Genomic DNA, 26,284 nt, shown 5'->3' with positions numbered 1-26,284 from the left:
ATAGGCTTTAAAGCTGGAAGGAGTCTTAGAAAGCATTCAGTGCAAGTCTTTCATTTCATAGTTGAGGAAACCGCAGGCCAGAGACTTTGTGAATTTCCCAAGATCTCAAAGACAGTAGCAAAGTGCAGCCACTTTCTCTTGGTAGGGTGGAGAGACTATCAGGACTAGGGCTAGAGAAGGTTAGCAACTGGCTTGAGTATAGCACGAAAGAACACACACACACACACACACACACACACACACACAATGCAGCATTTGTAATTCCATAAAATTTTTTATTTTGTCAAGGGACTCCCCCTTCCCTATGCAGCATGGCACAGTAGGAAAAAAAAATGACGATACCTTTGGGACCCTGGATCTTAGTTTATTCACCTATAAAATGAGAGGACTGGATTAGTTGACCTCTAATACCCCTTCCAGCTATAAATCTGTGATCCTACATATTTCATTATCAATCAAATCCCGTCCGTTTCTGGGAAGGCGCAAAGCTTCTATCCTGGATATATCCTTTATGTACCCAGTCCTTTTCATGCTACGGACCCCATTGGACTGTGAACTTTTTGAAAGGAGGGCCTGTTTTTGCCTTTCTTTGTATTTTTAGCTCTAAGCAAAAAACATGGCATACAGTATGTGCTTAATAAATGTTTGTTCACTGATCACATGCATATTTGAGAGAAGGTAGAAAGAGTATTTGAGTCAAGATGCCTGAATTCTGATTTTTGACTGTGGGACTTTAGGCAAGTCCTTTCCTCTTCTCTGAGGCTTAGATTCTCCATCTGTAAAGTGATGTGGCTGAGCTATAAGATTAATAATGTTTGACATCGCATTTTAACATTTCATATGCTAAGTCTCCATATAGTTCTGGTATTATGTGCTTTAAGATTCCTAGCTCTGCCATTTTATGGTTCCCAGGTTCTTCCCAGCTCTGACATTATAGGTTCTAAGGGCTCTCTCAGTTCTGAGATTCTGTGTTCTAAGGGCCCTCCTAGCTCTGTCATTCTGTGTTCTAAGGGCCCTCCCAGCTCTGACATCCCCTGTTCTAAGGTCCCTCCTAGCTCTGTCATCCTGTGTTCTAAGGTCCCTCCCATCCCTGACATTCTGTGTTTTAAGGGCCCTCCCATCCCTGACATTGTGTGTTCTAAGAGCCCTCCCAGCTCTGACATTCTGTGTTCTAAGGGCCCTCCCAGCTCTGACATTCTACGGCCTAAAGGCCCTTTCAGTTCTAACCTTTTAAGGTCTAAGATCTTTCCTATTTGCCATTTCATGATTCAATGAAGTTTACTTGCCTGAATGTGGACCTTATGGTCCTTAGGGCCTTGTGTATGATCTGACAGGTATATGGTGACTGTTTATATTCCTCTAGTAGGGTATGAGGGGCTCTGAATTTGTGTATGGTTGAAAGTGTGTGTATGAGTGAGTGATTTGTGGAAGGTTGCATTCCTGGGTGTGCTGTTGAATACGTGTTTGAATGTGCCAAGAGGATTGATGGGCCAGAAGAGACAGGGAGAGGGACCGGCTTCTGGTTCTGGTGCTGGACACATGGGAGAATGATCCCAGGGTTGAGCGTCTTAAGGGCCGAGAAGGGAGAGTGTACGAAACCAAGTGTCTAATGGGATTCTGGACATTTTAATTGACCAGATGGGAGTACTGTGGGAGCACAAACCGCTTGGGATGCCCCGGAATCGGAGCCGTTCTGTTGTTCCTGCTTCCGCGGCACTAGTGTGTGATGGGAGTGGGGGGGGATCGCGGCGCCCCCTGCCCACTTCCCCGTGGGTTGCCGGGTTCGCAGTCCCTGCTCAGCTTCTCCAGACCTCCGCACTTCCTCGCGAGGACCGGCAGGAGGCGCCCCCCACCTTTGGAACGCGAGGCCGCTGCTCGGGCTCCTGACGTCAGGGCTCCGGCTCCGGCTCCAGCGCCCGCTCCGGACTCAGTGCCAGTCCCGGCTCCGCTCCGGCTCCGGCGGCTCGGGAGGCTCCGGGGTTCCGGGCTACGCTCCTTCCCCGTGGCCCCGGGGCCCTCGAGGGTGGCGCACGATGATCAGCGCCCAGGCGCTCATCCTGGCGCTCACCTTTCAGCTCTGCGCGCTAGAAAGCGAGACTCCCACAGGTAAGAAAGCTGGACCCCCTGGGACTCCCCGCCCCCCTCCCCGGGGTCCCCGCTCCCCGAACCCCAACTTGTGACCCTGGACCCCGCGCCGGATACCCCTGGAACCGTGCACCCCGAGACAGATAGGGCTGCGCAGCAAGGAAGTATGTGTGAGTGTTGTATGTGTATATGTCTGTGCGTGCTGCGACTGTGTGTGTGTGTGTCTCTGTGTGTGTGTCTATGTGTGTGTGCGGGCAAAATGGTAAAAACAACTTGTTTGTGCTCCGCCCTGGGCTCTTGGGGGCCCGGGGCTCGGGCCAGGAGGGCAGCCTGGCCTGGAGGGGGTGTCGGCCGGCCGCTGACACCGACATGTTGTGGGTTGCTTTCTGTTGTTTCGCAAGTTCGGAGCGGCTCGCTCCAGAGACAGAGTCGAGCTTCGGTCAGCGCCCCAGGACTCCCAGTCCATCGGTTTACACTGGCGGGGGGGGGAGAAGGAGGGAAGGAGAGAGGGGAAAGGAAGGAGGGAGTGGAGAAGGGAAGAGAAGGGAGAGGGCAGCGAGAACGGGCAGAGAAAGGAGAAGGAAGAAGGGGTCGGGGTGAAAAGAGAGCGAGTCAGGAGCGCAGAGCTGGGGAAAGGGGACCTGGGAGCCAGAGACATCTCGGAGGAAAGAGGAGATGGGGAGAACGGAAGAGAGACCGAAGAGGAGAGAGGAGGCACTTCAGGGAGAACAGAGCTACTCTGGCCTGGCTGGGGCAGGGATAGCCTGTTGGGAAGCCTTGGAAGCTCTCCTAGCCTGGGAGAAGAGTAGCTGGGGTTAGGAGCAGGTTTCACCCAGGGGCACGTTGGCAATTGCCCCCTTTGCCCATCTCCCCGCCCTCTTTGTCCTCCTGTGCCCTCTCGGTGATGCCCGCTCCTAGGAGGGAACGGCCTGGGGAGAGGTCAGACTGGGCAGCGGAACCCCAGGGACCCTTATCCCCGCCGACTTCGTAACTTTGTACCCGGGTCTTTCCGCAAGCCGGAACAGGTTGTGTCTGAGTGTGTGCCCGCCTGTGTGCGTGTCCGTGTGCTTGTGGCTCTGCGTGTCCCTCTAAGTGGGTCCTGTGCCTATGTCCGTCCGTCTGTGCGACCTGTTCTTTATCTGTGTCGCCTGTCTGTCATGTGTCTGTCCAACTGAGTATATCCTGTGTCTGTGCCCGTGTGTTTCGAAGTGCGTCCATTTTCACAGTGGGTGTAGTGTGCGTCTCAGTGTGTGTGTATGTGTGTGTGTGTGTGTGTGTGTGTTTGCGCGTGTGTATGTGCTTGCATGAGTGCGTCCTTCTAGTACATGTCCGTGTGTGCCTGCCAGTGTGAGGTGGGGGGAGGGACACCACGCTAGTCGTCTTCCCCTGGTCTGGGAACACTTCGTCTCTTATCCCGGTGGACTCGGAGGAGCGGGGGCGGGTGTGCCAAAAGGTGATGGCCCCCTCTCCCTCCAATAACAGCATAGATTCCCAGAGGGCTACAGTGACCACATCTTCCAAGCCTCCCCGGTACCTGGGCCCCCATTTCCCAGAGCAGTTTGACTTAGGGGGCCCTGAGGCCTCTAGTGCCGCGCCCCGTGTCTGAGCTCAGCCTGGAGAGCCGAGGACTGACTTGGAAGCTGAAGGAAGAGAGCAGACTGCACCTTATAACCTGGGGGAGGGCCTGATTGATGGGGAGGGAGCTCCTAGAAGGGTTATACGGGATGATTCCTGGAGGGACAGAGGTCACTGCAGCCCTCACCCTTGGCTGGGGTGGCCTCTGGATGCCCTGATACTCCAATAGAAAGATTTCTTCCTCCTCCGGTTTGGTGGCCCCCACCTCAAACCCAGACTGTCTGGCGCCTTCCTGTCGCCCATCACAACAGGACTCTGTCGAGATCTGAACTCGAAGAACAGAATTTCATTTTGGGTTTCCCAGGATGGCCAGTAACATTTTGGGCCTAAGAAGGGGAGGCAGCTCCCAGCTGCTCCTATGACCCCCTTGGGGGCTCTCTGGTTTCTACGGAAAATAGACTCCTCCTCCTCCCCTCCACGGTAAACCAGTTTAATGTCCTGTATCCTGGATAGGGGGATCCTTTCCAACGACCTTGGCGGGAAGGGGGGCCTGGATCTTTTGCCCTTTTTTTGGCAAGTCATGAATTTCCCTTGGTCACCTTTCTGTGTACCTCTCCCCTCCCCCATCTTCAACCCCTTCCAAGGGAGGGGCCAGGAGCACAGCTTTCTCTAAACCCCTCCCCAAGTCCTGATTAAAAGAGGGTTCAGCCCAACTCCATGAACTCGCCCCCGCCCCCATCTTTAACAGAGGTCATTTGTGCTGGTGGGAAGGGAGCTTTGGGTCCTCATAACTGAGCTCTATAAGGTCCTGGGCTCTGAAGCAGAGAGGGGGTGACAGGTGGCAAGGGAGTGGGGGGATAGCATTTGCTATTCTCCCCCTTCACTAGGTCTGGGCTCGGGAGGAGAATGTTTAGAACCCCACCTGATCCACGGAGTGATGTAAAAATGGTCGAGTTGGGAAAATAGTAGACCGGATTGTCTCAGGAGGTAGAGAGCTCCCCCATCAGAGTCCAGGCTGCATGGCCACTGGCTAGGGATTTCTGCACAGGTAAAGGTTGGATTCCCTGACCTCTGAGAACCCCTAACTTCTTTGAGATGATATGCTTCCCTGATTCCTGGGGTCAATGTAGATATCCCAGCCCTTGGGTACCTGGAAGCAGACTTTATTCTGTGCAGTGTGGGTGGGGGTGGAGGGGTGGCAGCGCAGCCTCCTGGTATTTTGAGGTCCAAATGTGAAGCCTGGCATGCCTAGCAGATAATGTAATGTTTCTGAGATAAATGAAAAAAATTTCTGGATGCTTTGGAAATAGCTCTTCTCCCCTTAGTACTGGCCCCAGAGCTCAGGGCTGGAGAAATAAGGCCTCAGGAAGGAATCAGACTTGGGTGGTGCTTGTGAATAAATAAATGAACCTGGAAACTTTGTCTCACCTTGTTTCTGCCCTCTGGGCTGCTGCAGCTCTGGGTTGCTTTGTGACTAGGGTGAGGGTGAGGAAATGGGCAGCTTGGTATTTGTTCTGGCTTTCTACACAGCAGGTATTGGGGACTGGGATTGAGGGATATCTGGGGAGGGCATCTAGACAGGTAGTCTCTAGGTGGTGGATTCTGACATTTCCCATCAATTTCTATACTTTTATTTCTTCCTGCCCTTTCTGAATCCCATTATTCCCCCCACCCCCCATGCCAGTCTCAAGCTAGAGAAGGAGATAACAGTACTTGTAGACAGCACCTCATTGACTCCAGCCAGGGCTGGTTGTGTCCACAGTGGTGAGCTTTCCACCAGCATACTGGGTAATGCAGAGAAGATTGGAGAAGACACAGAAAGCTTTGTTTAAAAAAAAAAAAAACACTGTTGCTAGCTGGATCCTCTCATTCAGGCTCCGGAACTTGTCCCAATGCTGTGGGCATTGGTGAGATACCCACAGAAGCTAGAGATGGTAATGCCTTGGTCTCCTCACTCCTATTTCCTCCTCAGTGACTCCCTCATCTGGTTCTCCCCTTTCCTCCCGACATCCGCTCCAGTGCCCATTCCCTTCCCTTAGTAAGGGAGGTGTTTCCTTCCCAAGGATCAAACATCTGAACGTCTGAGACAAGGATGGAGTCAAGTTGAGGGTCTTGGACTCTGCCCCTGCTCTAAGTCTCTTGAATGGGGGAGGGGGTTTCTTTTTATGTTTCACTGCCCCTTCCCCAAATAGGCTTGGCAGTTAACTGAGCATCTGTAACAGCATCTGTGCCAACTGAACAGTTGAGGGCTCATCCCAGTCTCCCTCAATCCCCCCTCCCCGCCTTCCCCTAACAGATGGAGGAGGGAAAGGGCAACAGCTGGGAGTGGGTCCCAATGTCTGTGTGCCTGGACTCTGCTTCCTGAGAGCCTTATATTATGGCCCTGTGTTTGTGAGTGTAGGATTGTGTGTATACTAGAGTGGTTTTTGTGTATGATTGTCATTGTGGGGAAGAGCATGTAAGGGCCTTCTTGGTGTATCTGTGATGGCCATTGATCTGTATATATGTCACACCCAGGAGTGCGTGGAGGATCTGCTTAGCAGATTGCCAGAGGGGTGTGTGTGTGTGTGGGGGGGGCAGGGATTGTTCAGGTATCTAGGTGTGGTCTTTCACATAGTGGAAAGAGCCCTGGACTACAGAATCCAAGTGCTAGGTCCATTGCTTTGTGACCTTGGGGAAGTCACTTTTCTTTGGGTCTTGGCAGCCTCTGTGGCCCTTGGTTTCTTCTGTCAGATGGAGGAATTGGATTAGGTGATCTTGTGTGGATTTCTTTTTTATGCTGTTCTAGTGCTCTATAGCTTTGTGGCCCTATGTCCCTTTTGGGTTCTCCCATCATCTCCCAGCCCTTCAGAATGTTCTTTACAGCACCGAATTCTCCAGGAAATACCAGGTGACCTTGGTTTTTGGATACACTCACTGGACAAGGGCCATGTACCTAAATGTGAACCACAGGGGAAGGCGTAGGTGAGCTACCAATGAAAGAATAACTATGTGTGTAGATTAGGATGATGCTAAACATCATCTTTGGGGTCGAGTTTCCTAGGAGGGGCTTTGGCAGGAGGATCCTTTAGGATGTAAATGTGAAGCATGGGAAGAGTTAGGAGACCTCACCAGACTACTCCCTTGATCTGAATCATTTGGCAGGAAGTGGTCGAGGAGGGATAGGATCATGGAATTAGTGACCACCTAGTCCAGCCCTCTCAATTTACAGCTGTGTAGAGCTTTACCTGTGACAGTAGATGAGACATAATAATAATAATTATCGTTATTTTTGGAGGCAGTTGCGGTTAAGTGACTTGCCCAGGGTCACACAGCTAGTAAGTGTCAAGCATCTGAGGTTGGATTTGAACTCAGGTCCCCCTGACTCCAGGACTAGTGCTCTATCCACTGCCCTACCTAGCTGCCCCTAAGACATAATTCTTAGTGATCACCCCCACCTGAAATGTCCTTTGCCAACCCATGCCTCTTCCCACTTTTAAAATACCTCACTTTCTCCAGGAAGCTTTCCTGGATTAATCTCATATTATCCCGATCACTCTTTAACCCCTTTACTTAAACTATAGATCATAGTTCTGGAGCTGGATGGGACCTCAGACCGTATTGCCCACCCCTCTCATTTTGTAGAAAAGATTGAGTCTCAGAAAAGCTGAATAATTTGGTCATGGTCTCACAGGTAGTAAATGTCAGAGGTAGCATCTGAGCAACATAAGACTGGTTGGAGCAGATGGAGTCAGAGCAGTAATGAGACTGCATAGGGCTGTTTGTGGAGGTTGTTGGGAGGGAAACGAGAATGATTAGAAAAGTAAATTGAGTCATTCCAGGCTGGGGCATTTTTATTTGATTCAGTTGGCATTGGGCAGCTGGGTGGTGCATTGGATAGAGCACCAAGCCTGGAGTTAGGAAGACCTGAGTTCAAATCTGGCCTCAGACACTTACCAGGTATGTGACCCTGGGCAAGTCACTTAACCCTATTTGCCTCAGTTTTCTCATCTGTAAAATGAACTAAAGAAGGAAAGGAAAAACCACTTCAGGATTTCTTCCAAGAAAACCCCACATGGGGTCACAGAGTCAAATAACAAGGCAGTAGAGAGCCAAAGATGATTCTTGAGTACAGTGGAGGATGGGTCTGGAAGGGTATTCAGGATGGCTTGGAACAGAGAAAGCCTGGAGACCAGTCCAGTAATCCAGGTGGTGACAGCAGTGGGAATGCAGAGGGAATGTGAGTTTGGGAGATCTTGCCAAGGAGGGCTCCGCAGGCCTTGATGACTGATTAAATCTAGAGGATGAAGCAGAGGGAGGAGGTGAAGATGATTGGGAGGTTTTGAGAGGGAGAATGGAAAGATGGTGGTGTTATTGATGGCGTGCCAATGGGGAATGTGAGGAGAGAAGCTGGTTTAAAGGGAGCGATAGTGCTAGCTCTCATTTCCGTGCCCTTTATAATTTACAACATGCTTTCCCCACATGGCTCCTGTGAGTTCAGCAGTTCAGGTCTCATTAGCCCTATTTTACAAGGGAGGCTCTTGGGAGGGGTTTTAAAGGCTAAGTGATTTGCAAAGCCACTCAGCTGTTTTGGTGCCTGAGTTGGGATTGGAACCCAGGGTTTGGCATGCTGCATTTCACACACTTTCCACTGTGTCTTTGTGGGAATGCAGCAGAAAGAGAGGCCACTCTGGGGAAGGGGAAGTGTTTGGGAAACGCATTCAGGACCAAAGTAGGGAGTATTGCTGGGTCTCACCATGAGTACTGCGGCCCTGATGCCTAGCCTTCCTGGGTATTTGAGCTATGAGGAAATGGGGGGAGGGAGGCAAGCAGTTGTATTTGCTGTGGGTTTGATTTGGGACATCAGAATCATAGATGTAGAGACCATCAAGTTCAACTTCTGAATTTTATAGATAGGGAAACTGAGCCCCAGGAAAGTGAAATGACAGTCATTTATAAGCTAAAATTTATATAGTGCTTTAAAATTTACAAAGTGCTTTACAAACATAATCTCATTTAATCCTCACAGTAACTCTAAGTGATAGGTGCTATTATTATCCCAATTTTACAGATAAGGAAACTGAGTCTGTGAGGTTAAGTGACTTGCCCAGGGTCATACAGCTAGTACGTGTCAAAGGCAGGATTTGACTATACAAATAGTAAACGTCAGAGATGGGTTTAAGATTCAGGTCTTCTCAAGTTCTGGTGTTTTTGTTTTTCTGATGCTAAGAGGAATGAGGTGAGGATTTTTTTTTACCTCTTGGATATTCCACCACAGGGTTAGAGGAAACTGGGGAAGAAAATAGATTCTTCCAACCGTGCTGACAATAGGGGTGCACAGAGTTCTCTCCTTTTCACCACTTGTAGGGAGGGGCCCACAGTCTGCAGGGGATCTCTCCCCCCCAAACTTGCCTGCTTGGGCTGCCAGAAGGATAGAGTTTAGTCAAGGCAGTGTGCTATAGTGGACAGAGTGATCTTGGAAGCAGAAGACTTGTGTTCAGACCCCACATCTAATGTCCTAAACCTGCCGAGCCTCATCTCATCTCAGAAGCTAATTGGGTTTGGGCTTTATTAGTCCTTGTATGGGAGAATGCCTCGGGATCCTAGGGGGTGGTGTAGACTTGAGTGGCAGTTTGGGGTAGTTAATAGGACCCTGGACTGGGAGTGAGGAAGACCTAATTCCAATATTGGGTCTGTAATCCTAGGCAATTTACTTAATCTCTTTGTACCTCAGTTTCCTCGTCTGTAAAATGGGGATAATAATAGCGCTCACTTCTTGTTGGTTATAAGGCTCAAACAAGTGCTTTGCAAACCATTAAGGACTATATAAATGTAAACTCTTATCAGTAGAGCCCAAAGGAGGAATTTTATGCTTGGGGAATCCCCTCTGACCCCACTCTTGTTACAAGTCTGAGACTGACTAGACCTGTGGCTCTGAGCCAATTGGGCCACTTTCCCACTTGCTTTGGCCACTCTCCTGTTCAGTGGGCCATTCTGGCCCCCATGACCCTAAAAGTGAGAGCTGGCCATCCCCAACAAGCCTTCCACCTGGCTTACTTTGTCCCTACTTTTCTTCTCTCTCTGCTGGGGGCCCCCATGATGTGTTTGGATTGTAGAAAAGCTTTTCAGCACAATCATTCATCCCTCTGCTAACAAGATCAGACCTCCTTTGGATATAAATACCTGAACAATGTGCTCAGCCCTCTCCCCCTCCCCCAGTAGTTTTCTCCCCTGTGCCCTTGGAGAGTTACTGGGCTGGAGGGTGGGGGTGGGGAGAGGGACAGAGGCTTGGTCTGGGAAGGGGGAGAGGGTAGGCAGTAGGATTTTCTGTCTGTTTGGCCTTCACCTTTGTTATCATACTGCACAGGCCTGCCCTCCCCTGGGCCTCAATACTCCTCTGTCTTTCACATTTGCACCTTGGGTCTCTGGGTTTTTACTTTAGCATTTTTTCATTGCATTGGTCTCCTGTCCTTTCTGCTTCTGCTCTGTACTGCCTTGGCTCCTGTAAATGGTACCCTGACTGCTCTGCACGGGGCCTTTGGCACTAGGCTGAATCTTGACTGTATACAGAGGCACTTGAGGCCCATAGAAGCATTCATATCTCATGGGGGCAAGAGGCCAGGGCAGGGGAAAGAGGGAAGAGTGGGAGATGGTGTTGCTGTCTTGTGTATCAGACTGGGGAGCCCAGTGGACCTGTCTTCAAGACCTGAGCTTTGACACTTCTCAGTTGTATGACCTTGGATGAATGACCCACCACCATCCCCAACTCCATTTCCTCATTGGTAGAATGGGGTATAACTGTGTTTGTTGAAGTTGAATTAAATTATACTTTCTGCTTTGCCAGATTGTTATGAGGAAAGTACTTTGCAAACCTTAAAACATAGAAGAAATGTGAGATACTAAGTAGAATGTAAGTTTCCTGAGGGGAGTGATCATTTCTTTCCTTTTCCTTTTCCTTTTTTTTGGTCTATGTTATATTCAAATGCCTAGCACAGTACCCAGCACAAAGCAGGGCCTTAAAAAATGCTTGTTGGGGTAGCTAGGTGGCACAGTGAATAGAGCACCAGCCCAGGAGTCAGGAGGACCTGAGTTCAAATCCGGCCTCAGACACTTAACATTTACTAACCATGTGACCTTGGGCAAGTCACTTAACCCCAATTGCCCTACCTTCCCCTCTCCAAAAAGCAAAAAAAAAATTTGTTGATTAATTAATCATTACATAGAACTTCTCTGCTATCTTGCATCTCTATTTCTTGGTGCCTAGATCATAAGTTCTTAACCTTTTTTATGTTATGGACTCTTTGGGCAGTCTATTTTAAGCCAATGAACCAGAGGCCAAAGGTAAAGCCTATAAGCCCCTTCTCAGAATAATGCTGTTAAATGCTTGTAATAAAATCTGTAGGATCTTAAAGGAAACCAGGTATATTGAAATACAGTCATTAAAATATTTTAAAAGTTCGCTGGACCCCAGGTTAAGAATCTCTGACCTAGGGCATGGTAGGCTACTTAATATTTGCAAAATTCAATTCTACAAGGATTTATTAAATACCTGTGATATACTAGGCAGCTGTGAATGCAAAGAGAAAAAATGAACCTGCTCTCTGCCTCAAGGAATTCACATTCTATCCGACTGAATTTCACTGAACTATGCTGCTGAGACTTCTGCCCTTCACTGTATCTGTCATGGTGGTGGGTCTACTTCATGTTGAATCTTTGTACTGGTGAGGCCTTGTTGGTGTCTTGGGTGAGGTGAGGTTAGGTTTTCTTCTCACCTAGGCTTACCTAATGATGACTATTATAGCTTTAAATCTGTGGGTCTTTGAACAGCTTACTCCCTTCAGCAGCTTTATGCTTGGAAGTTCTTCCAAGATCTAACTTAAGTGTGCACTGTTGCAATTTAGCTTTCTCCTGGCCTTCTGGGAAATGGAGCCCAGCTACCCAGAATCTCTGGGGTCAGCCTGTTTTTATTTCCCTGCCCTACCCTACCCCCTTCCCCACCCTGTTGGCGAGTACCAGCCCTGGCCCTTGGCTATTCTCCAGGGTAGACATTCCTGCCAGGCTATATCCCCAGTGAGCCTGGGAGGGGGTGTCTAGGAAACTGGCACATGGCTGCCAGGCCTGTGGGTGAATTAATTGCTCATTAATTATTCAGGGCTCTGGCTGCTGCTCTCTTGACTTGTAGCTGCTGGGCTTTCTGGGCCTGGGCCATGGAGGACACTGAGTCAGAATACTTTCCCCTTCAAGTCTGGGGTGAGTGGGCAGGGGCAGATGAAATAGCTGGATTGGCTCAGCTCCTGGTCTGGGTTCAGGGTCAGGGTCAGGATCAGAGAGTCTGGGTCCAGATCAGCTCTGGGTTAGGGTTAGGGAAGCAGCTGCTCTTTCCAATACATCTTTGCAGTCAGTGTCTGTTGTACACCAGACTCTATGCTAGGCCCACCCTTGCTGAATAAGGGTTGGGGTCAGACTGTCCAGGGTTAGGGTGGGGATTGAGGTTAGGGCAGGGTCAGGTGGAGGCCAGGCCTGGAACTGGCCTGTTGGAAAAAGTTTGGTTCTCTCTTCCGGATGTCATCAGGAGCTTAAAAGTTCTATTTAAAAATCAAATGAAAAAAGCTTCTGACAAAGAAAATATCCTTACACAAGAGAACAGGAGAACACTGTTTGCTTAGGGTCTTCAGGAAAACAATGTGGTATCTGCTGTAGTGGCAGCTGGCACAGGCCCCAGTCTCATTGCCAGGCCCCAAGAGGAGCCCTCTTTGCCAGGTTCTGCCCCTCTTCCCCCTTCCCCTCCCTACCCCACCCCCAGTCCAGCAGCTAGAGCAGCCAGCTTCCAGTTCGTCCCTGCGCCAGGTCCATGCCGGACCTTCCTGGTACATGAACACACCCCCTTATTTTTTCATTCAGCAAACATTGATTAATCTTCTGCTATATACAGGGCCCTCTCATAAGGGAGGGAGACAAAGACAGAGGTTCTGCCTTGTAGTCTAATGGGGAAAGACACACACAAGGAACCATGATCGGAGGACAGTGAGATGGGCTGGGAGAAATTGGAGGAGGGAGTGATCACTTTTGTCTTGAGAGAGTGGGTGAAGTGTGTGTGTGTGTGTGTATGTAGACTTATTTGAAGCTTTGCCACAAATTTCTTTTTGTTGTTCAGTCTTTGAATCATGTCAGACTCTTCATGACCCCATGGACCACAGAACGCTAATTCTGCCCATGGGGTTTTCTTGGCAAAGACACCATTTTTTTGCCATTTCCTTCTCCAGTGGATTAAAGCAAATAGAGGTTAAGTGATTTGTCCAGGGTCACACAGCTAGTAAGTGTCTGAGATCAAATTTGAACTCAGGTCTTCCTGATTCCAGGCCTAGCACTCTATTATTATTATGTTTTATTAGCATTTCCATTTTACAGATGAGGAAATGGAGGTAAGCAGGTTAAATGACTTGTTCAGGGTCACACTGCTAGCAAATATTTGAGGCCATATTTGAACTCAGGTCCTCCTGATTCCAGATCTAGTATTCTGTCTATCCCTCTTCCCAGGGAATGTGTTTATTCTTCCCTAATCTAGTGTGGAGATTGCTGGCTTAATCCACCTGGCGGTGGGTAGGAACAGATTTGAGAAAGGGTGAGAGAATTGGTTCATTATTGGTGGAAGTCTTTGAAAGAAGGAGGGTGGGGCAGCCTCCCCACTTTTGCCCTGTGGGTGGGGCACAGTCCAGATTCTCTGAGTTACAGCTCCCTCCCCATCCCCAACTGAATGTGCCCTAGGTTACAGAATTCCCAGTTAGAACTATTTTTTGGAGGGGTGATTGTCAGAGGAGGCACAGTGAATAGAGCATTGGACCTGAGTTCAAATGTGACCTCTGATACTAGCTGTGTGACCCTGGGCAAGTCACTTTACCCTGTTTGCCTCAGTTTCCTCATCTGTAAAATAAACTGGAGAAGGAAATAGTGAACTACTCTAGTATTTTTTGCCAAGAAAATCTGAAATGGAATCATGGAGAGTCAGACATAACTGAAACAACTCAACAATACAACAACTGTCAGAGAAGAATTGCCTCATGGAGGAGGTAGCCCTTAAGTGTGGGCCCTGAAGGAAGGAGGGACTCTTAACTATATGAGATGAAATCTCAGGATAAGCGACAACCTGGGAATAGGAAAGGGGAAGACGAGGCTGGTGTGATGCATGGACAGCGGCCCAGAATATTAAAGGAGAGAGTGTGGGAACACCGACTCTGGAGCCAGAGGTGCTGGATTCAAATCTTACCTTGGCTGTTTACTTGCCTTCATGATCTAGGTCACTTTAAAAAAATTATTTTTTCCCCCCCAATTGACAAGCATTTATTTTCTCTCCTTTCCCATTGAAACAAAGCAAAAATCATTGTAACCAATATACATAATGAAGCAAAACAATTTCCCTCATAGGTGGTCTTTTAACCTCTCTGGGCCTCAGTTTCCTCATCTGCCAAATGAAGGGGTTGGCCTTGATGACCTGAGAGCCTCTACAATTCCAGATCTAGGATCCTCTAATTACTCAGGTAGCTGTTGGGAGCATTTGTTGAAGAGGGAATAGTTTGGAGTCAGGGAGACCTTTAAGAGACTTGGTGTGGTAATCTAGGTGAGACCATGTGAGGCCTGAAAGTAGCATGGTTTCAGTGCATTTGCAAAAAGAAGACAGACCAGACACAAGAGATGGGAAGGGAGCATCTATGGGGCCTGGGGTTGATTGCACTTCTCTGCCCTCCATGTGCTCTGTGGTCCAGCTGCACTGGCTGATAGTGTCCCACATTTAACCCTCCATCTTTTACCTCCTCTCCTTCATAGTGACTGGCACCAGAGCACCCTCCTTCCTCACCTCTGCCTCTTGGAAATCCTGATTCCCTTAAGCACCACCTTCTATTGGAAGCTTTTCTTGTTCCTCTCAGCTGTTTGTGCCTCAGCCTACCTTTTGTTCATTTTCCATATAATCTGTTTTCCTCTTCCTCTTCCTCTTCTTCCTCCTCCTTCCAGTCAGTATTAAGTGACTTGCCCAAGGTCACACAGCTAGTAAGTGTCTGAGGCTGGATTTGAATGCCTGGGCCAGTGTCCTATCCACTGCACCACCTCATTGCCCCCCTTTTCCATATAATCTGTACGTTCTTACATATGTACTTAGAATCTTCCTGATTAGAATGTAAGCTCTTAGAGGCCAGGGATTATTTAACTTTTTTCCTTATTAATAAAATGCTTTTTCATTCATTTATTTCACTCATTTATTCATTTCGTTCATTCATTCGTACTGACAGACATGCACACATCATCACACACTCTCACAACTACACTCAGACATAAACAGTCATTGAAGATAGAGGTTCATGCATGAAGACAATTCTAATGAGCAGACACACCTATCCACACATCCTTAGGTACATAATTGAATTCAGCAGATACTTATTGAGGGCCTACTTTGTTTAAGGTGCCTCATACATATATTAACCAACTGAGACATAACACATATTTGGAGACTTATGCATGTATGCTTTCTTACAGGGACACACACATACAAGATCAGCTAGGGAAACACCTTCCCATTCCCAAACACCTGTTCCCTAAGGGGTTGGCTTACTCCTCCCACCCCCCAACCAGCTGGCTGGGGATATGCCTTCCCCTTCAAGTTGTGGAATAGTATGATGGCTGCTCAGGTAACAGGGGTTGCCAGATATAGGAGATTAGCTGAGGAATGTGGCTGGACAAGTCTGAGCTTGGAGGGGGGAATATTGGGGGAAATGAAACAGCTAGGTGGTCTGTGGACCCAGAGCCTCCAGGGAGGAGAGATGAGCAGGAATCCTGGTGTCTGAGAGAGCTCCCTTCTGAGAAAAGCCTTTCTCCCCAAATACCATTTGTACAGTTCAGCTTGGCCTATGTTTCTGAGACCCTGAAGGAAGGACTCTTCACTTAGACCTGCAAGGGACCTTAAAAGCCATCTGGTCCCACCTTGTCATTCTACAGATTCATTTCATTCATCCATTCAACAAGGATGCCAGGAAGGCTAGAGAAGCAGGTCTTGTCTTCAAGAAGCTTATATTCTATGGTGTGGGAGAGAGGAAGCAGCAGCATATACATAGATAAGCCTACACTAGGTAAATACAGAATGATTTCTGGTGGGAAGGGCACTTGTGGCTTGAGGGATTCTATTAGACAAATGTGAGGGGTGGTGCTGGTGGGTAGGAGTGCATTGCAGGCAGGCATGAAGGACAGTCTGTTCAAAGGTGTGGGGGCAGGAGAAGTAATTACATAGGTAGAACTATTGATGGATAGGTGTGTGACTAGATAGATATACATAGCTAAAGCTTAGGTGGGTGGATGGATGGATAGATAGATCGATCATTCGATGGATAGGATGACTAGATTGATATACAGAGGTAAAGCTCAGATAGATCGATCAATCGATGGATAGGAGCATGACTAGACTGATATGCAGAGGTAAAGATTGGATAGATGGATGGATAGACGAATAGAGAGATAGAGAGATAAAGCATTTCTTTAAATGCTTACATTTCTTTAAATTACTTACTCCCTGTGCTTAAGGAGATTGAGGCAGCTAAATAGCATGATGGAGAGAGGACTGGGCCTGGAGTCAGGAAGACCTGAGTTCAAATCAAGCCTCAGATTCTGTGTGCCCTGGGGAAAGTCACTTAACTATAATTTGCCTCAGTTTTCCTCAACTGTAAAATGGAGATGATAGCAATGCTTACTACTACCTTGTGGAGTTGTTGTGAGGACCAAATGAGATAATTATGAAGAATTTAGCACAGTGTCTGCCATGTGGTAGGCTCTATAGAAATGCGTATTCCTCCGCTTACAGTCTAATATGGGAAGACAACATACAGTATAGTCAGAAAGGGGTTCGGGGAGTACTGGGGCAGGCATGATGTGGAGATGGTAGGCAAGTATGGTGGAAGCAAACTGAAATGAAGACTTCCAATCTGGACTAGGGTGGTTCTAAGGGAGAGTCCAAGGCTCAGCGGGCAGGAGGTGGGGATGACGGTCTCAGTGGAGGAGGCACATGGTGAAGTTACCCAGCATATGTTTCCATATAGGACTTAAACAAGTTGGCCATTGTGGCTGAAGGCTAGAGCCTAGAAAGGGAGTGACATGCCATAATCCTGGAAAGTTAGACTGGAACTACACTGGCAAGGATTTCTAATGTCAAACAGAAAGGTTTCCATTTTATCCTAGAGCCAAGAGGGAGCCATTGAAGCTTCTGTGAGAAGGGGAGAGATAGGAACAAACCTGTGAGGCCCAGAGAGGTTAAGTTACTCCCTGGATTATACAGTTAGTGAGTGGCTGAGCTCTACTCACATCTAGATTCTCTTGGGATCCTCCTTTGGAAGGGGATGTGAGTGTGTGCTGGGGGGAGGATATATGACACAGAGAAAGGATGCCAGCTTGGGAATCAGAGGATGTTAGGATTCTGGCCTTGCTATGTATTTATTTCCTGTATAATCTTGGGAATTATGTAACCTCTTTGGACCTCATTTTTCTCATCTATAAATCGAGGAAGTTTGACTAGATAACTGATGAAGTACTTTTTAAAATACTGCTGCTACTGGTTTGTGGGTAAATTACTCTGTGTGAATAAGCCCTTGTTTGCCTATGTGAGAATGTGATGTGCATTTTCAGAATATGGACTTGGGGCATTTTGGTTCCTTGGTCCCAAGATTCACCCTGCTTCCTGTGGCCATAGTTCCCCCTGATAGGCAGCAACAAGACCTAGACCATGGCCCTCTCTCTCTCTTGAGGTTTGTCAGATGGGAAATCCTTCCAGGGCACTGTGAGAAGTGGACATTCCTTTGTATTGGGGGCATCCCCCATAATCATCATTCTTAACCAACCTTTGACCCCTGGCTTTCTCCATCTTTATTCCTGGGAAGGAGGGGAGGGCCACAACAGGTCTACAAAGTCTCTCCTTCCCTTGCCCTCTCATCACTTAAAATGTTTGGCATTTTTAGTTGCACAGTTATTTCTTCTACATCAAGGGGCTTAGGGGTGTGGTGCCCCCCCAAGATCTGGAAAATCCACATAAAGTTTTTGGCCCTCCCTTCATACCAGAGGAGAAGTCTGAATTTCTCTGCTATTAAAAGATAAAATATGCTGATATTATACAACACTTTACATATATTTTATGCATTCCTGAGTTTCTAAACTTTTTCTATGTCATCTGTGGTATCTGCAAAACTCCCCCCAAATTCCCATTTAATTTCTTATGCCAACCTGCAATATATAAAAAACTCGATGGGGAAAGTCATGATATGGAAGGGATAACCGCATTTTCTGTAGCTAAATCATCTGAATAGAACAGCAAAGCTGCTTGAGGACGGTCATCGCGGTTTACTTTTCTCTTAACACTGAGCACACAATAGGAGATCAATAAATATTGGTTGACTGACCTAGGGTCCCTAGGCTGCCCCTGCATGGCCCGGGTCTCCTGTGGGTTTGGGGGAACCAAAGAAAGGCTGAAAGAGGCTGTTTTTGTCATATTGGTTGGGACTGGAACGGAATACTAAATCCAGTTGGTCCATCTTCGGGGAGCAGGGCTAAAGTCTTTTGCTCTCTCTTTTTTTTTTTTTTTTTGGAGAGGGGAAGGTAGGGCAATTGGGGTTAAGTGACTTGCCCAAGGTCACATGGTTAGTAAATGTTAAGTGTCTGAGGCCGGATTTGAACTCAGATCCTCCTGACTCCAGGGCTGGTGCTCTATTCACTGTGCCACCTAGCTGCCCCAAGTCTTCTGCTCTCTTAAAAGGAAAGGGACGCCTTTGTGGGAGCATCCTCGTGGGAGAAAGGACCACAATCTCTGCTAATTTCTTGTGGCTTACCTAGACTCAAATAGACCAGGCATTTAATTTCTCCTGAGGCTTGTTCATCAATGCTTACCTGTGACTCTAGGAGCTGGAAATAAGCCTCATGAGTCCAGGCTCCCAGCTTCCTGTTTGGTCTCAGATCTATAGGTCCCATGGCAGAACCTCACCTCATGTTGAGATGAGTGGCCATGGTGGGAGGAAGATCACAGAATCACAGCATCTTAGTGCTACCTTAGAACTTGTCTGCTTCTGCCCTGACATTTTACAATGGAGGAAACTGAGGCTCAGGGAAGCAGTGACTCAACTAAGGTCACAATCTGGTTAGAGGCATCAAGGCCATGTCTTTTGGTGTCAGACTCAGTCCTCTTCCTTGTACCATATTGCCTCCTTCCTCCTAAGAGGCCTTTCTTCCTCAATCCCTACATGACGAGCCTATCATGGGGAAGGGAAGTATTCTTTCCCTGGGAACCCTGGGGTCAGAATCCACCCTGTAGGACTTTCCTGGAGTTGAGGTTTGTTTTGGTACCAGAAGTTCCTGAAATGTTCTGGGGGACCCCTGGTCGGTCTGGGTCAGGAATTAACCTCATCAGTGTGAGTTTGGGAGAGTCAGTCTCATGTAGGGCGGGGGTGTGCATATCCATTATGGGACAGTCAGCTGGTTTGAGAGGGACAGTCTGATCAGCCAGGTTTGGGAGGTGGGTGCTTTAGGCCTGCTGGTGCACCTGTGTGTATGATTGGCCTGGATCAGGGGTCAGTTTGGTGATACTGGGATGGGGAGTGGTCAGTCAGGTTTGTCTGGGCCTTGAGCCAGACTGATTTGTCTGGGCTAGGGTCAGTCTGTCTGCATCCTCACACTGGGTGAAGATGGACAGGGAAAGACGAGGGAGGACAGTGTTTCCTAGAGTATGGCCTTAGAATAATTTTGGATGGCATGTGTGGAAGCTGCTGCCCTGTGAACAACAGGGGAAGGAGTCACAGCCACAAGGCTGAGGCCGGGTCTCCTTACTTGGCAATCCCTCTCTTTCATGAAGGGATCAGGCCTGTGCCACTTGGGGTCTGTGGGCTGGGAGGTCAGGGATCCCAGGAGGTGGTCTGAGCTCCCTGCCCCCAAGGGCCCTCAGTTTCCCCTGCCTGCCTCCTCAGTACTGACAGCATTAAAACTTCCACTCCACAGCTAGGCTAGGCTGCTGACTCCAGCATTCTTACAGAGATAGAAATCAGAAAACAAACAACTCCCAAAGGGCCATTGGTCCACATTGTCCAGGATTCCTCCCACCATAAGACATTGTCAACAGCAGAATGGAAGGCATTGTGTGAGGTCTCTACCTCTCTCTAGGCATTCCATATAAAGACTCATTGGTTGATTATTCTCCTTTCTCTGCCCTTATCTCAGTGTGTTCCCCTCAATCCTCTGCCCCTTCCTCCCTTGTCTAGGCAGTGGTAATTATGCCATGAACTTCAGGGCATCCAGCAGTATGAGGCATGGCTCCCATTGAGCATTCAATTCAGTTCTGTTCAACATGATATTTATTAAGCACCTACTATATGCAGGCAGTGTCCTAAGTTCTGGAGATATAAAGACAAAAATAAAATGGTCCTGCCCCGGAGAAGGTTAACGCCATACAGTATGTGCACAGATAGGTATACCCCTATATTGAGATTCCAAGAGGAAGGGGAAAGGAGAGGAGGGACTATATTCCAGATTGGGGGGCCCATCTGTGCACAAACAGAAAGGTGGAAGACTGAATGCTGTGCTCCTGAGACAGCTGGCAAGCGAGTTTGATTGGAAGGGTAGTGATAGGAAATGAGACTGGAAAGTTGGGAGGAAAAGCTTGCTTGTTTTTGGTTTTAAGATGATTTTATAGGGGGCAGTAAGTGGCACAGTGGATATAGATCACTGGCCCTGCACTCATGAGGGCCCGAGTTCAAATCCAGACTTAGTTGTGTGATCTTGGGCAAGTCACTTAACCCTGATTGCTTGAAAAAAAAAAGAAGGTTGCTGCAAGCCAGGAGGCCTAAGTCTTGGCTCAGCCAGTAACTTGATATGGAACCTTGGGCAACTCACTTTTTCCAGCCCAGATGTCCTCATCTTGCAAAATGGGGGTAGGTTAGCCAATTCAATTTAATTCAATAAACATTTCTTAAGCCTTACACCTACTATATAGTCACTGGGCTTCAAAAAGAAAAGTGAAACAAAGTCCTCGAAAGAGATTACATTCTACTGAGGGATATAATATGTATAAAGATTAGAAACTTGATATCTGAAGTAACACAAAGTGATTTAAATAGATTGAGTACTAACAAGGGTGAGCACCATAAATGGGCTCAAAGAGGAGGGGCATTTGAGCTGTGCTTTCAAGGAAAAACTAGGCATTCTAAGAGGAAGAGGTGGTGTCCATTCCAGACACGGGCCACAGCCTGTGAAAAGCAGTGGAGGTGGGAGACAGAATGTAACATAGGAAAACAGTCTGCTGAATAAATCGTAATTTTTTTTTTTTGGAGGGGGAAGGTAGGGCAATTGGGGTTAAGTGACTTGCCCAAGGTCACATGGATAGTTTTTGTGTTAAGTGTCTGAGGCTGGATTTTAACTCAGGTTCTCCTGACTCCAGGGCTGGTGCTCTATTCACTGCACCACCTAGCCGTCCCATAAATTTTCTGTTCTTTAGTAGATGGTTCCATAGGCCTATAAGTTGATAGTTTTTAGTTGGAGAAGACTTCAAAGGTCTAATTTTCTCATTTTTTTTTTAACAGATGAAGAAACTGGGTCCCATAGAGGGTTAAGTATGTTGTTAGTGTTTGTATAGGTAAACACCAGCAGAACCAGGGGTTAAACACAGGTCCTTTGCCTCCAAATTCTGTGATCTTTCTATTACACCCATAATAAACCTACAGGTTGTGTATCTTAAAAAAAAACTTCACTTAGTGGCCAAGCTTATGTTGATGAATCTTTCCTCACTTAGCTGTGTTGATCTTCTGATGAAAGATATGGCCAGCTAGCCCATGCCCAATAATTTTTAGCTTTGTAGGACCTGTCAGAGCTTGTGTTTTGCTGACATAGCCTTTAATAAGTGAGAGTCACCTCCACACTCCCATAAGGCACCAGGAGAACTTTAGCAGAGGCTGAGGAAAGAATTCTTGATAAAATCAAGGACTGGATTGTATGGTACACATCATGGATGTTGTAGGACTTGAGAGGAGGGAGAGATCAGTGAATTCTGGAGAACGTAATAATAATAATAGCTAATGTTTATATGGCACTTACCACATGCCAGGCACAGTATTAAGTGCTTTGAAATTATGATCTCATTTAATCTTCACAACAACCCTGGGAGGTAGTCAATCAATCAATCAATAAACATTTATTAATTACCCACTATGTGTCATGGGCAGCTGGGTGGTGCAGTGGATAGAGCACCAGACCTGGAGTCTGGAAGATTCATCTTCCCAAGTTTGAATCTGGCCTGACACTTACTACTTGTGTGTGACCCTGGGCAAGTCACTGAACCTTGTTTGCCTCAGTTTCCTCCTCTGTAAAATGAGTTGGAGAAGGAAATGGAAAACTGCTCCAATATCTTTGCCAAGAAAACCCTAAATTCGATCATGAAGAGCTGGACAAGAGTCAACAACAACAATGACGACAAGAAGAAGTGTTAGGCGCCCTGCCAAGTGTTGGGGATACAAAAAGAGTCAAAAGACAGTCCCTGCCCTTGGGGAGTCTACAGCCTAATGGGAGAGACAAGATACAAGCAAGTCTATACAAGGCAAGCTATAGAAAGGTTAAATAGGAAATAATTCACAGAGGGAAGGCACTTGAATTAAGAGGGGTTGGGAAGGCAATATGAGGAGATTTCAGTTGGGACTGGAAGGAAGCTAGGGAGGCAGAACAGAGGAGGGAGAGCATTCCAGCCATGGGGGACAGCCACAAAACATGCCTGGAGCTGAGAGGTGACACCATCTTGTTCCTGGAACAGCCAGGAGGCCAGTGTCATTTAATCAAAGAGTGCACATCAGGGAGTAATGTATAAGAAGACTAGAAAGGCAGGAAGGGAAGAAGGAAGAACTTTGAATACTATATAGAACATTTTGTATTTGATTCTGGAGACAGTAGGAAGCCATTGGAGTTTATTGAGTAGGGGAGTGACATGGTAGGGCCTATAATTTAGGAATATCACTTTGCTGGCTGATTGGAGGATCGATTGGAGTGGGGAGAGACTTGAGGTAGGTACACCATTGCAGTAGTCCAGATGTGAGGTGATGAGGGCCCACACCAGAGGGGTGATAGTGTCAGAGGAGAAAAGGAGTATTTGAAAAAAGTTGTAGAGGTGAAATCAACAGGCCTTGGCAACAGCTCGGATATGGGTGTGTGTGTGTGTGTGTATTATAGTGAAGAGTTTGGGACGACTCCTAGGTTGTGAACCTGAGGGACTGAGAGGATGGTGCTGCCCTCTGTAGCAATAGGGAAGGGAATGGGGGGCTGGGGGGAGGGGGAGGAGAGTTTAGGGAGAAAGATAATGAGTTCATTTTGGACATATTGAACTTCTGATGTCTATTGGACATCCCATTTGAGATTTCCAAAAGGCAATTGGAAATGTGAGATTGGAGGCCAGTAGAGAGGTTGGGGCAGGAGAATCATCAGTATAGAAGTAGCTACTATTATTATTATCATCCCCATTTTACAGATGAGGAAACTGAGGCAAACGGAGAAGTTACTTGCCCAGGGTCACGCAACTTGTCAGTGTCTGAGGCTGGATTTGCACACAGGTCTGTGGCCAGTGCTCTATCCATGTACCACCAGATGCCTGGAGAAGTCAGTGAAAGATCCTTTGGGCGGTCAGGTAGCACAGCGAGTAAGAGCACCGGCTCCAGTGTTGAGAAGACCTGGAGACGAATCCCGGGCTCAGACACTTAGCACCCACCCAGAAACACCTGGCCGTGTCACCTTGAGCAAGTTACTTAACCCCAATTGCTTAGGGGTAGCCAGGTGGCTCAGCGAGTAAGAGCATGGGCTCCAGTGTCGGGATGACCTGGGGATCAAATCTGGGTTCAGATACTCAGCACCACACCAAGAAATAACTGGCCATGTAACCTTAAGCAAGTTACTTAACCCCGATTGCTTTAAAAAAAAAAAAGATCCTTAGAACAGGTTGGAATTGCAGGGGCCAGGGATGAGCAGCTTCCCTTTCCTTTTGCTCGGGTTTGCCTCATGATGTGGTTCCTTTCCTCAAATCTTTGTTTCTCCATTAGTGACTTGGGGGCAGGCATCAATTTTTTTGGTCCTTTATCTCCCCAGTGCTAAGCACAATGTCTGACACATAGTAGGTGCTTAATAAATATTTATTGAGGGCCTGTCTGCCCATGGGCCTCCCAGCTTCTATTTTTAGAAGTCTGTGAAGATGATTAAAAATAAAGCAGAGACTCCTAGTAGGAAAAGTTCAGACAATGAGATCAATTTCCATGTGGTAAAATTTTTATTTAATGAGTTCACTCGCCCCCTTTCTACTTCTTTTTTGAAAGAGAGGATTTCCACTGAGAGTGGTGGGGCCTGCCTGTAATCCCTGACACCAGGGAGATGGAGACAGGCAGATCTTTTGAGCTTGTGAGTTCCGAACTGCAGTAAGCTAAGCAGATCGAATCTGCGGTAAGTTTGACATTTAAATAGTGAGACCCTAGGAACCAAGGAACGGAGGATTTCTAAAGAGGGACAAATGGAGCAGGTGGAAGCTCCCGTTCTTGGCAGAGTAGGACCTGGCCCTTGCACTCCCAGTCTGGCTGAAATGGGGAGATCTGCTTCTTTTTAAGTGAGAATTTTCACTGTCTGTGTGGCAAAGTGGAAGTCATGAAGTCCAGAAAGCAAATCATCCTTGGTTTAATGGGAAGAGAGGAATACTTGGAGTTAGGAGACCTGGGTTCGAATCTTGGTTCTGATACCAGCTGGGTATCAGAGGTATCAGAGGCAAATCATGGAACTTTTCTAAACCTCAGTTTTCTCATCTGTAAATTGGGGATAACTTAATAATACTTGCACTACCTACCACATAAGGTTTTTGTGAGGAAGCATTTTTTAAAAACTTAAAGCTCTGTGGAAATGGGAATACGTATTTGTTTTTACCATAATAGTGCTCAACACAATGCTTGGCACATAGAAGTTACTGAATAAGTACTAAGTGATTGACTACTAGAATACTGAAGACTTAATATATATGTATATGTATAAATGATGGACTCTTGACAAGGAATGGAGTCTAGCTAATGAGGGCTGGGAAGAATGAATTTGTCTGAAATCTTGCAATATAATCAAAAGGGCTTTGAACTAAGAAGAAAAGGAAAGGAGAGAGAGAGACAGCTAGAGAGACAGACAGTGATAGAGACGGAGACAGGGACAGTGGAGAAGACAGAGACAGGAAAGAGAGAGAGAGAGAGATAAAGAGACAGATGAGAGGCAGAGAGAGAGAAAGGAAGGAGGGAGGGAGAGAAAGAAAGAAAGAAGAGAGAAGAGATGGGGAGAGAGAGACAGAGAGAGACAGAGAGAGATAGAGAGACAGAAAGTGATAGAGACAGACAGGGACAGAGGGAGAAGAGAGAGACAGAGGAAGGAGGGAGGGAGAGAGAGATAAGGAGACAGATGAGAGACAGGGAAGAGAGAGAAAGGAAGGAGGGAGGGAGAAAGAGAAAGAAGAGAAGAGATGGGGGAGAGAGAGAAAGAGAGAGAGAAGAGAGAGAGGAAGGAGGAGGGAGGGAGGGAGGGAGGAAGGGAGAGAGAGAGAGAGAGAGAGAGAGAGAGAGAGAGAGAGAGAGAGAATAGTACCGGAAATGCTCAGAAGTTCCAAAAGGGTGATATTCCAAAAAAGGCCTCAGTGATAAAATGCATAACCACTGCTGTCCATACTACCCATGCAGAATATATGAGTAACAAGTCAGGTGAACTAGAGATTCTAATGCTGAGAGGCAGGTTGAACCTCATTTGTGTCTTTGAGACCAGGTAGTCTGAGATAATGTCTGGAATGGTGTATCTCATTTAAAATGAAAAGGATAGGTGAAAACAGGATCAGGGGTGGGGACAATATTTTTATACTAAGAATATACAGTGTGTTCAAAAAGTCTTAGTGTAGTTTTAAGCCAGTAAGACTTTCTGAATCCCCTATGTATAGATGAGACCATATATTCAGGAACTAGAGGAAGAAAGAATGGTGAACATCTAGATAAAGGTGAGGAGAAGGGAGGAAGAAACAGAAGTGATATCATTACTAGAGTAAACTACTGATCACTTAGACACAAAGAGGAAATTGATGTGAATTTTAGGAAATACCCCACAATCCTAGCTCAAAAATATGTTATAGTAGTGGTGAGACACTTCAGTTATCCAGATATCTACTGGAACTCTTGTGCTGCCAAAAAGCACAACAGTTGTTAATTTCTTAATTGACTTTGATGATAATTTCATCCTTCAAAAGGTGGAGAAAACAATAAAGAGTATCGCTGTTCTGGACCCGTGTTTCACTTACTAGAAGGAACTGGTGAAAATGATAGGAACCTTGTGGAGAAAACAAGGAGGCTCATAGATAGGACTGATGGTCCAGGTGATTGGAGCCATGATAAATGATGACAGAGAGAAGGTAGAAATACTCAAATCTTATTTTGTCTGATTTCTTTTCCCAGGAGAATAGAGAAAAGAAAGAACAGAAATGGAAGGAATAAAGTAAGAGCTGCCCTTAATAAGTTCCCACGTGGTTCACTAACGGGTTCCCATCACAGGACCAGATCCCCACTCTAATCTTCATTCTCTCCCTGACTACTGGCTGCTTTCCTGC

At 47.1% G+C, this 26,284-nt stretch overlaps 1 protein-coding gene across 2 annotated transcripts in view; it reads left to right on the top strand.

Moving 5' to 3' along the window:
* Nucleotides 1-1,897: 1,897 nt before the first annotated feature.
* Nucleotides 1,898-26,284, top strand: part of PTPRU (protein tyrosine phosphatase receptor type U) — a 104,670-nt gene continuing 80,283 nt past the window's right edge. For both annotated transcript variants that reach the window (XM_069079287.1, XM_069079286.1), the window contains exon 1: nt 1,898-2,106. In XM_069079287.1, the coding sequence (XP_068935388.1) occupies nt 2,034-2,106 (73 nt within the window). In that variant the 5' untranslated portion in view covers nt 1,898-2,033. The remainder of the gene's footprint in view (nt 2,107-26,284) is intronic.

Source organism: Petaurus breviceps, unplaced genomic scaffold (assembly GCF_028583685.1).
Source record: "Petaurus breviceps papuanus isolate PSGF00001 unplaced genomic scaffold, PetGlider_PUasm1.0 91041, whole genome shotgun sequence".
Classification (NCBI taxonomy): domain Eukaryota; kingdom Metazoa; phylum Chordata; class Mammalia; order Diprotodontia; family Petauridae; genus Petaurus; species Petaurus breviceps.
This window is presented reverse-complemented; position numbering and strand designations above follow the sequence as displayed.